Source organism: Gossypium hirsutum, chromosome A02, assembly GCF_007990345.1.
Source record: "Gossypium hirsutum isolate 1008001.06 chromosome A02, Gossypium_hirsutum_v2.1, whole genome shotgun sequence".
Classification (NCBI taxonomy): Eukaryota; Viridiplantae; Streptophyta; class Magnoliopsida; order Malvales; family Malvaceae; genus Gossypium; species Gossypium hirsutum.
In genome coordinates this window covers 104,051,037-104,063,569 of record NC_053425.1, presented here as the reverse complement: position 1 = coordinate 104,063,569, position 12,533 = coordinate 104,051,037, and the positions used below count along the sequence as shown (strand labels likewise).

The 12,533-nt window shown below is 32.2% G+C and overlaps 1 protein-coding gene across 2 annotated transcripts; it reads right to left on the bottom strand.

Moving 5' to 3' along the window:
- Nucleotides 1-4,388: 4,388 nt before the first annotated feature.
- On the bottom strand, nt 4,389-8,743 carry LOC107939573 (glycine-rich domain-containing protein 1). 2 transcript variants are annotated; one of them, XM_016872914.2, is made up of 9 exons: nt 8,640-8,743; nt 8,339-8,507; nt 8,016-8,133; nt 7,681-7,935; nt 7,148-7,603; nt 6,514-7,055; nt 6,023-6,218; nt 5,521-5,676; nt 4,389-5,422 (listed from the first exon to the last, which is right to left on the bottom strand). In XM_016872914.2, exons 1-9 carry the CDS (start codon nt 8,665-8,667, stop codon nt 4,676-4,678), a joined length of 2,667 nt encoding a protein of 888 aa, XP_016728403.2. In that variant the 5' UTR covers nt 8,668-8,743; the 3' UTR covers nt 4,389-4,675. The 2 variants fall into 2 exon arrangements, with proteins under 2 accessions (XP_016728403.2, XP_040935719.1); XM_041079785.1 differs by having other exon boundaries at nt 8,339-8,504; nt 8,640-8,726.
- Nucleotides 8,744-12,533: the final 3,790 nt, after the last annotated feature.

The window sequence follows — 12,533 nt, the reverse complement described above, 5'->3', positions numbered from 1 at the left end:
TTTTGCATGCATTCGAAACATAGATAGAAGAAAGAAAGAGTTTAACGGTATTAGGGGTTTCAAGCATTTCAACTTCAAATTGGTTAGTGCAATTTAGTCCCTTTTTTGTAATTTTTACGTTTTTGGAATCCCAATACCTAGGGCTAGCTGACCCATGTTGCAATTTTTAATATTGTTCAATATTGATAATGTTACCGTTGTTGATTAGTTGGAGTTGTAGGGATTAAATTGATAGATTTTTAAGTTCGAAGTGGAAAATGACTAAATTGTAGAATTAATTGTTGATTTTGAGAAATAGGGACTAAATTGTGAAACTTTTTTGAAATTTAGGGGGTAAAAATAAGAATTAGGGAATTAAATTCGGCTTAGAGTGAATTTGATATTAAATTTTGGGGTTAAATGTGGAAGTTAAGTTAGTTTTGACTTTAGGGAGTAAATTGAATAAAGTGTAAAAGTTGTATAAATTAGAAATTAAATGTGAAATTCCTTTTGTATAATTGATATGTATGGTTTATTGATTTTTGTAACTAATGTTGACTCAAATTCCTCGAAAAATAAGGGAAAATGCAAGGTTGTCAATGAATAGCTCGGAGATTATGATTTGTATTTCTATAACCTATATCTTTTCAATTGTTACACTCACAAACTGCGATAAGGACTAAATTGGTAATGACACACGGTAAGTAGGAAAATATGATAATGACATACGGTAAGATAGAAATGTTAGAACGAGCTGAATTGAACTGATTCAAATTACTTATTGCGATAAGGACTAAATTGAATAGATTTGAAAATATGATATATTATTATAATTGTGCAATTGATTTCAATTAGTGATGAATTATGCTGTTACATATGTGATTTAATGATTGGTTGACTAAATTATATCGTAGAATTGAGAAACTGAGTATAACGAAATTGAAAGAAGGGTAGATAATGGATATTAGTTTATAAGCTCGGTTTAAGATATGTAAATAGATTGAATAATTAGATGATGTAATAGGACTTGGATATTGGCATGTTAAAATGCATTATAACTTTTATAATATGTTTTATTGTTCAATTATAGAAATACCACTGAGTTTTTACTTAGTGTGTAGCTTTGTTTTCCGTGCGCAGGTTAGGTACTTTTCAATTTGCCGTAGATTCAACATCCAACAAGTGTGGTGATAATCTATTTTGTAATGGCATGTACCTAGGAGGTCCTTTGTTGAAGTTGTTTGTAATGTGTTGATATTTTGGTTTTCTAGCTCGATAATGGTCATTTGTATATATATGATTCTGGTTGAAGCTATATTTGATATGTTAGTTTGGCCTAAGGTTTTGGTATGTGTTTGTAGCTTAAAGCTTGATATCCTAAGTAGCTAGATATTAGTTCAATATTAGCAAATTTGGTATGAATGAAAGTCTTGATGGTTGATGTTGTGTTGATATGTTGGAAGATATAAAATGTGGTACCGATGAGGGTACATTGGTTAGACACTTAGGATGGTTGTTTTGGCTTGTTTTGAGCATGTTTAATTGAGTTTTGAATAGGTTAAATGACTGGTGAATTGGTTGCTTAGTGTCCAAGTAAACATAAATTGGTAAACTTGAGTTTTAAGGTACATTTAAGTTCACACGGCTTGAGACACGGTTTGTCACACGGCTTGCGACACAGCCATGTGACCTAAGTCAACGAGTTACACGGGCTAGGACAAGGCCATGTGTCTCAAGTCAGTGAGTTACACGGGTAGAGACACGAGTTGCGACATGGCCGTGTGTCCCTTGTTTTTAGGTATTTTGAGATTTCACCCTAAACTTCTAGAATTATTTCAAATTAGTCCCTGCCTATTTTTAGACTATTTTTAGGGTCCCGTAAACTCGCATTAAAGACCATAAGAGTAACTTTTACTCTGAATTGGTATGATATGGTATGATTCGTTATTAAATTGCATAAGACACGATTATAGAAATATTAAATTAGCATACATTACTCATGTATCATGTTATGTTAATATTTAGCTTGTATCAGTGCTTGCAATAAAATTAAATGTTTTGATTGGTTAGTAATGCCTGTGACCCTAATCTGATGACGGAGATAGGTTAGGGGTGTTACACCTTATCTACTAAATTTTCATTACATTGGTCAGCATATTTTCCAATCCTGCCTAGAATGGATGAATTTTTTCCCTTTTACACTTGGGATTTTACTTCTGATTCTTCCTATTTGCTTTAAGCTCCTTAATGAGCTTTTCAGTTCTTTCATGTCTCTCATCCGCCTGCTTTTGCCTTTCCATCTGCTCTTAGATGAATTTTTGTTGTTCTTCATATTTATTTTGTTAAGAAGGAATTTGCTCCTTCATAATCCTTAATCTTTCTTGCATGTCCAGATATTATTGACTATTAGACTGATGATGCCGAGACCTTTGATCTATCGGTGATGCTTCAGTATGGTGCTAGTTTTAGGGATTATAATACCATGAGGGATATTGATAAAACTACTGGTAGGGATTTTTTGGATTTTGGCTTTCTCAGTTATTTTTATTTTGTGGGATTGTGTTTTGGTTGCCATGCAATGGGTCTGAATGTTGGGTTGTTCTAGCTTGGTTAACATTTGCTTCTGTGTTGTGACTGATGGGATTAGTAACTTGGTTATTAGTTGGGTCAAACATGTATTAGAATGATCATTGACACCTAAATTTAACATGATTTGTCCACGCTCACTGCACAAATTGTTGACCAATGAAGAAAGAAGGGAAGAGGATGATGGTTTGATAAAGAAGGAGGGAGTATAAAGGTTAGAAGGAATTTTTGATCTCATGGAAATAGTTCAGAAGTTTAGTGTGGGAAGTATATGAGAATAAAACTATGTGAGTTGTTTGCATGACCCTTTTATAGTGGGGGTGACAGATTTAGCTACGTGCCTTAAGATTGTTGGCATGAAAGTCTGATTTGATACCTTTGCAGTGGCAGTGATGTGACATCCTAGGATGATACATGTTAGGACAACTAGCAATCATTTACTTTGGGTATCCACATAGTTCTCATATTGCCTTAAGGGAGGTGCACAACTTTAAAGTTCATCAAGTTATGGTTAGCGAACTAGCTATGAGTTTGTAGTATCGTTGGTTCTATTTAAAGACAGGTGTTAAACTCTTTATAAATGTTTTGTGAGGTCTGCAAGATTTACTACACAAAGTATAATATATCTGCACATTAATTATGATATGAGATAGAGGGGCACCATGTTTAGGTATATATTACTATTATTATCATAAAGTTATATTCTTGGTTCCATCTCTATGGTTTAATAATGGATTTTTTTTTAAAAGGATGAATGATGAGTAAGATACCTTAGTTGATTAAACAACCCAAAACAGGACATTCACGTAAGAACAAAAATCCCTAAAAAAAAACATAAAACCTAACACCATTAAAGATCATAATCGATGAACATGTTTTGAGTATGTTGTAGTGGTTAAGCTGTACATACAAACTACACTTCTCCCTATGAAATTCAACTTCAACTTCAATCTAAACTAATATGACGTGATGATGAAATATTAAAAATTTAAACTTAAATTTACATAAACTCAAATTATCACATTTACGAAACTATTTAAATTTGAAATAATTTAAAATAATTTAATACTAAAAATTTGAATACTAAGTCCAAATTCTAATGACTCGAACACAAAACAAGTTGAAGTTAAAATTAAATTTGGCACAAAGTCAACTTGATTTGCAAATTTTCTTTTTCTAGTATAGCTACAAGTGCAATGTATTTTATGATTTGAGATTAATTTTATTTGTAATGATTCAAACCAAAAATTTTGAGCTTGAAATTGAATTCAACACAAAATCAATGTTTCTTTTTGTAAACATTGTCCTTATTCTCTTAGGGTCAGGGATAACATAGTTTGATATTCGTTTCGTTCATAATAACTCAAACACAAAACAACCTGAGCTTGAAATTGAAATTGGCACAAAGCCAATATCTTTGAACTACAAGTATCCTCATCTTATTTGGGCTAGGGATTATATAGTTTGGGATGAATTCGAACTTGAAACTCAAATTCACATAAACCTATTTTTTTAAAATTTAAGTGTCCTCATCTTGTTCAGGCTGAAGATGATATGGTTTGATATTAATCCTGTTCGTAATGACCTGAACACAAAGCAACCCGAGCTTGAAACTAAAATTGGCACAAAACCTATGTCTTTTTTTCGGACAACTACAAGTGTCCTCTTCTTTTCGGGGTAGGATAATATTTAGGTAAAATATTTTCAATAATAACAAATCCAAATGCTAGGAGGAATTCACTTCCAAGTCTCATAACACTATTGATAAAGCATAACATGTTCGACGCTTTTAAAGAAGATAATAAATTCAAAGAGGAACAGTATGGGATAATTCACTGAAATTCGACATTAATAGATAGTAGTATTACAGAGTATTGTAATACTTTTTTTCCAGGAAAGTTTATTTTTTAAGGAAAATAGATATGCAATATTTTTGAAGGAAAATAGATATGCAAAGCCAGAATCTGAAAGAAACACAGGCCAAATATACAAACTTCATATAATAATAGCTGTACTTATTCACCAGGAGGAGGAAATGGAAATTAGCAGCAGTAAATGCAATGATTTACTGGACCATCATTATGAATAATGGTGAACTTCCCATGGATCATCAAGCTTTTATAGCCGCCTCCATGTATGTGGGATTTTCACCCCCATTACTTTTTACCACACCTCCGGTTTCGACACAGGTATTTATAAGGTTGCCACACCCAGCGCCACAACCACCACAACCGCCACCGCCACAACCGCCACCGCCACAACCACTGTTCTCCTCCTTGAGTCCACAACCACTGCTATTCACCATGCTTCCACAACCTCCACAGCCACCACCACAGCCAGAGCCACAACTGCCGCTATTCACTATGCTTCCACAACCACCCCCGCACCCACCCCCGCAACCACCACCACAGCCACCACTCTTCACCATGTTTCCACATCCAGCACCACAACCACCGGCACCGCAGCTGCCACTATTCACTATGCTTCCACAACCACCCCCACATCCACTGCCGCAACCACTACCACAACCACCACTCTTCACCACGTTTCCACATCCAGCGCCACAACCACTGCAGCCACCACTTCTTACCGTGTTGCCTTTCTCATTTCCACAGTCCCCATTGCATGAACCATCTTTTTCAGGTATCATTGCATTTTCCAATGTCACATCCGAATGGACTTCAGTTTCAATGGAGGCATGCTGGTCGTTGTCAACAATTACCTTTCGTGTTGCACCATCAATCTCTTTCGTACTTTTGCCATCAACAGTGAAGCCAATGCGTCCTTCCTTCTTCAAAATGTGAGAAAATATAAACATCGATACCAATCCGGGCAAAACAAACCATCCCTCCTTTGCCTATTCATTTTCAATTAAAATGTGGAACCAGTAAGTAAATTTGATCTTTTTATAATTGTATAGTTGCATGTCTAATAAATGGCAAATAGCTAACCTACCTTCAAGCATCTAGATTTCAAGTTAAGCAATGCAACAGCTTTTCCGTATGGATGTTCAACAGAAAATTCAACCGCAGTCATAAAGTCACCTTCGTTCTTCTGCTTCTCACAATGTTGGGGCTCGTAATCCAGTTTTCTACCAGAAAAAACTTTTACCTGTTCAATAATCAAAAGAGAGGGAAATTTAACACTTATCATATATATATATATGCACAACTAAAACATGCAGACGCTCGGGCAGCAAAACTCAAAAGAAAGGAACAATAAAATGCTGGAGTATGATCTCCCCGAGTGTTGTGTAAGAGGTGAATGAATGATTTAAGTAGCTGATGAAACAAACTCCTAGCAAGTTCAATATATGTCAGGATGGAAGTTGAGGTAAAAATAAAAATCTCTACTACTTTACGCTTTATTTGCGTAAATGAAGGCTCATCATGTATAAGAAACTTTGCAATATCATAAGAGATTTATATATATGATGTGAAAATAAATGGATACATACCGTCCTATCGCCTTTGAGATCAAAGAGATGACCATTTTCACCGACTTCTGCATTGTGAAGAACCCATTGGGAATTCATCAAATACCAATGAGTCCCTAGAAACTCTGCTACAGTATGAGTTTCTCCATGCTTTGTGATACCAATTACTTGCTTACTCAAGATGCTGTTCTCTTTCATCTTTGCCTTCCCGGACTCCCTATAATCAAGCCCCGAAATTGTCAAATTAATGCCAAGCTTTACAAGTCTTGAAACTAACAGTGGTGAGAAAACAGAAAGATGCATAGGTGCTATAATTGTTTTCCAAAGAATTATCATATGTAAACAGCACGGGCTAAAGACACAAATATACTTGGCTTAGACGGTATATAAATATTCAATAACTTGTAAAAATACTCGGAAGTAAGCTTAAAGTTAATTGCCAACATTTAACTTGGTGTGAATGCTTAAAGTTAATTGCCAACATTTAGCTTGGTGTGAATGCATGTATATACCTCATTTGGAGTCTTATGACCTCAGCTTGAGTTTCATCAATGACACGGGTGTAGCTCTTGCCACTTGGGACAGTTCCGGTAAGAGGGAGATGAAAACAAGAACCTTTCGAAAAAGGATGGGATCGAACCATGTGAAGCACATGTGGTGCTGCTGTAGGAACCGTGAAGGAAGCAGCAACACGTAGGCCAATCAGTTTTGAAGATCCATTTCCAGAAGGGGGTACCAAGTCCAACCATTTCTCCACAGCAAGTTTGGAAACCGGATCTAGAAACTCTTCTATGGAGAGTGAAGCAGTGCCTAGAGTTTTGCATGTCTTTGTTACTGGTAAAGTGGAAGTTGAATTTGACATGAGTTCGAAATGCAGTTCACCAGTAGGTTCACACTGAAATAAAAGAACCTGTTTCTTCCCAGACTCAGATAAAATAGTCAGTTTCTGCTTAGTATTACAGATTACATCGGGTTGAGTTTTACTTAACAAGACAAAGAGATTCCCCTTCTTTTCGTCAGGTAAGTTCTTAACTGCAACAATCTCCAAAAGTACCTGAAAAAAGGCATCAAACATAATGAGAAATGACCTTTAAAATACGAAAGCAGCATCGGTACCGTGGTCCAGGTTAAATATAGGTAAACTACCTCTACAACCCTCATCTCAGGAAGCTTAATAATGCTCGGAAACTCATTTGTTGCATCTATTTTCTTAGGTAAAATGTCGGGAATGCAAGGAATAGCTGCAAGAGGAGATGGAGAATTCCCTCTATACATGGCCCCCGACTTCCAGTATCTTTTGCCGAATGTATCCTCCCACTGTTTAGTAGTCCCCGAAAATCCGACATCGAGCTTCTTCCCCTTAGTTCTGTCTGAGTCTGTATCATCATGCTCCAATATCTTACCAAGTACTGTATTCAAATCTTTGCAGTAAGAGACAGGATGCAACTGGTGCGTGTGCCAGATAAGGTCGATGTCATAGGTTGGAACGCAAAAGCGCTTTGTCGAATTCTCTTGATTCCTCTTGATCAGATGAAGGAAACCCTTATACCTAGCTACAGCTTCTTCGATAAAGATATCGTTATTCATATGCGCTCTGGATACCTAGAGTCGAAATTAGGCAGATTGTCAAAGAAGAATGCTACTGAAAAGATAACAGTTTAGATCATGCCCGGACTCACCTGATAAAAGAAAGGACTCTGCCTTTTAACAGCTGAAACTAGATCATATTCAGTGTGTTTTTCAAGTCCAGAAAGTGTTTCAGAGGCATTTTCAGACAAGGCTTTGGTGAAATCGAAGTCATAAGCTTCATTTGGATAAAGTCTGTTCCAAATTTCTTCAGTTCGCTGTTTACATGCGCCTCGAAGGGAAGACACAACATTAGTATTGTCAAGGATCTTCCCATAGAGTTCTTCACAGTCAGACTTGTAACGAACCTGATTTAAAAAGACAAGAAAACCCCAACTTCAATTTATAAAAAATAAAACAAGCAAAAAATTTCAGCTTAGAGACATACTGGGTTTAGCCTATGGCAATGCCAAATCCATTCACAATCAAGAGGAACAACCAAAGGCCCTTCCAAAATGGGTTCTTCATAACTTTTGGCTAGCAAGGGAAGCCAGTAAGCATTGTACCTAAAAATTAGCATATATAAAAAAAATCAACAACCCAAATTTTGATTCAAAATGCACATCAATTAAAAGGGTTTAAGCAAGGAATCAAATGAAAAACTTGGAGAAACTTAAACAAAATGAAATCCCCAAAAAGACCCAGAATTTGAAAATGGTAAAAATGATGATTTTAGCAACAATCAAGAAATTGAGCTGTGAAAGCGATCACCTGTAAATGGCTCTATGGAGAGTAGGGCCATCGTAGAGCCAACGGTTGCTATCGACAGCAGCGAGGAATTCAAGCTGGTTCTTGGCAGCAACTGCAAGGTCCAAACTGACTTCGATCTTTTGAGCTTCGATCCATTCCAGTCCTTGCTCTTTCTCCATTTCCATCTCTTCTATTTCCACATAGAAACAGAATCCCATTAATAGAAAAACAAAATCAAAGAAGGAAATTAATAAAATAACATAAGAATTATAACTGATTTTTTTTTGTTCATAACTGATGATGAAAAGATTGAGAAGAATACCGGAAACGTATTTCAGTTGGCTTGTCATTGCTTTTCTCAGTTGTGATATTTCGCAATTTCTGTCGAGCTATATATTGGAGATTCTTGTCTGAAACTCTTAACTGAAGTTCAAAGAAAATGACCAGCATGTCCTTTTCATGTTTTTTTTGTTAAAATGTCCTATTAGTCCTTGTACTTTGTGAATATTGTTGATTTAGTCTTTGTACTTTAGTGTAATCAATTTTATTCTTTGTACTTTTTGAATTTTGAAATTTTAGTCCTTAACCAAATAGTAGCAGTTAAATTTGTTTGTTTAAATTCAATTACTAGTCCTATACAATGTGTATCGTTGTAGGTCCATATTCTCTAATTAGATCATTCTAAGTCCTATACTTCTTAAGCTTTGAAATTTCAATCTTGACACAGATGACCGTATTTAATCCATTAATTGGATTTTTAGTGTGTAGTATGTGGAAAAAAATTAATTTAACAATTATTTTTTCGTAAGGATTGAAATTTAAAAATTAAAAAAATATAAAAATTAAAAATGACCAAATTAAAGTAAGGGATTAAATCCATAATCATAAAATATGGGGACTAATAGCAAAATTTAATATTTTTCTTATTTTCTCTTAATTGTGACATAGAATAATATAAATGAGGACAAGGTAATATTACAAATTTTCCATTTAGTCTCTAAATTTTTTTATCCATATTAGTCTCAAAATTTGATTAGTTTTTTAATTTGATCTTTGAATTTAGATTCTGATAAAATATGATGATATGATACTTTAAAATTGTGTCATGTTATCACTTGAAATTTTATTTTTAAAAAAATAAATCTTCAATATTCATTTATATTTTTTAATAACTTTTATTTATTTATTAAGATTTATATATATATTATTTTTAAAAATTATGATTGAGCAAGGATGTAAAAGTAAGGGTTGTCTTTTATCTAGGGTCTCCAATGGGATAATATTTTTATTTCTCTAAATATTATTTTCTTTTGTATGGATAATATCAAAGAACAATAATTTATAGTAAATTAAGGAATAAACAAAGATTAGTAAGCTATTGATAGGGATTTGCAACTTGCATTGAAATTGTCTAATGATGTTCTCTTTCTTTCTTACATCTTTATATAATTTTTTTATTGAATTTTCTATGAAGTAAGAAGGAAAATGCCCAATTGAAATCTTACTATTTTCAAGTTAAATATGACTATTAAAAATAAATTTATTTATTTATTTAACACTCATATTTTCAAATAACATTTAACATAAATATACACATGTTTTTTTTTCAAAAATCGAATAATTATTTAAACATTTCAATTAGAATCGATTTTTTATTTTTCAATTTTATTTATTATTTCATTAGATGGGGCGAATGAAAATGGATAATAAACAAGACAAAAAGAAAATGGGTATAATAGTGAGGCATTTGCCCCATTTATGGTAAAATGAAAATAGGATTTTAAGAAATAAACAAAAATGAAAGCAATGGTGGAACCAACTGCCTGTCAGGGTGAGGAAAATGATGTTGATTTGTTTCGTGTACGAAAACGCCAGTGAAGTGAAGAGAGCTCAGTTGGTACTTGGTACTACTACATCTAACTCAGATGCGCAGTACAATTATCGCTTTCCTTTTTTTCAAAATTAAGGTAGCTATTCGTTGGTTGGTGCTTTCCAAAAATTTATGTGGTTGGCTATAAAGTACATTTTAATCGTATTAAAGAATTTATATCACACTGTGGTTAGTATTTTATATTTCGTTTTAATGTTTAATTTGATATAAATTTTTACTTTAATTTGATATTTGAGTTTAACTTTATATTTAATTTAATATTTAAGTATTTTTAAATTGATACTTGTGTTTTTCTTTATCTTATTAAGTACTTAAATTTTATTTTAATGTTCAAATTAAAATTTAATTTTTTTTAATTCTGGTACCGGATAATGTTATTTGGTTTGAATATAAAATTAATTGTTGAAGCGAAATGTAAATACTAAATAATTATTAACCCATTTTCAATTAAATTCAAAATCCAACTATTCAATAAAAGGTAAATTATTTTTAACACTTTTTTTTAATAAACAAGACTCTACTCCCAATATTACTGCTCGTCGTAACAATCATTGACTTTATGAGCTTCATTTCAAATACGCTTCGGATTAATATTTAATGCATTGAGATCATTATCAATTAATTAAATGATTATGTAAAATTTTAAAATTAATTAATTTCATTTCATTTATCATTAATGGTTGATTAATTATGCATAAAATTATATAACGAAACTAAAGGTCTCTTTTGATGTGTATTTACTTTCAATATAGTGTGTTTAGTTTTGTTTTTATTTCACGCTACAATATCGCTATACTATTATTCCTATAACTATTTTTACATTAATTACAAATAAATGCATCGCTCATCTAAATAAACCCTAAAATTGTAAAAATATGATAACATGTGCTCTAACTCCGCCTTTATTTCCGAAAAAGTTGAAGGAAAGCTGTTCAAAATGAGATTTCCATGAGCTTTTCAGTTGGGAGTGTAACTTAAATGAGTTGCTTAATCGAATATTGGTGTCCCTTTCACGTTAGCATTCCTTTTAATTTCATTAATTGTTTTAACTTTTTAAAATTTACTAATATTAGTTGTTGTTTTATAGTAGAAAGTAATTATAATAAAAATAGTTTAAATTTAATTTTATTATTATATAATTTACAATTATGTAGAGATTTTAAATTCATTCAAAAAGTTAAGGTGTATCACTAAAAAATGAAAAAATTTTGCTCCAAATAATAATAAACAAATAATAAATCAACCTGCAAGTAACTATATAAAACAAATTATTAAAATATTAATTGTTTTAGTAAATTAAAAAATTTAAATTTTTAATTGATTTATTTATTCTAAATTTAATTTTATTGAATAATAATTTCTTAATTTATAGTAATTGTATTTGATGCAGGTACATAAGTTTTATGCACCATTGGTGAAAAATAGCAAAATGCATCATAATTAAATTAAACAAAAAATAGAGGACTTATAAATAAATATTAATAATTTTATTTAACCATAATTAGACATTATTGTAACTTGGCAATAGACTTGACAAGATTTTCGTGTAGAACCAGTTAGATTTTCAGTGCAGCTCCTGATTTAGCTGTTAGTAGTAGCAACCCATCAAAACTCATAATGATAGATTAATTGACCAAATTGATTTAATTCGGTTACTTAGTCGGTTAAAGATTTTTTAGATTTTTGGTTAACAGTAAATTCGGTTTAAAATCAAATAATTAATTGGATTAATCGAAATTAGTAAATAATATTATATATTATATGCATTAGGCTATTACTAATTCGGTTAATTCGACCAAATGAATATTCAAAAAAATTTATATGTTTTATACTTGTTTTAACCAGAAAAAATAATTTGGGTATTTTTTTTTTAAATTTGGTTCGGTTAATGGTTAAAAGATCAAAAACTTTGGTTAATTCGATTAATACCAGTTCGGTTCAGTAAATCATTTGAACACCCTAGCCCTAAATCAAAATTGAATCTAAATCCTAAACTAAAACCCAAGTTGAAACCCCAAACTTACGGTTTTTGACAGATTTGGGTAACTAAATTTAAGGCCTTCTAAAACCTTCTATTATTACTCATTCTACTCGAACATTGAGTGATTTCTATTGCATGAATTTTATCTTTTCATTGGTATGTTTTTCTAGCCAAATTAACTTTTGTGTTAAAATAATTAAACTCCCACATTACTAGAAATAGAAATAAAAGAGTGAAAATAAAATAAAAGAAAGAGGCTAAAAATGAAAACAATGCATTGAATTAAGTTACAACTTAATTACAAAGAATGAGAGGGAGAAGTTGGAAGTTCATCCAAAATAAAA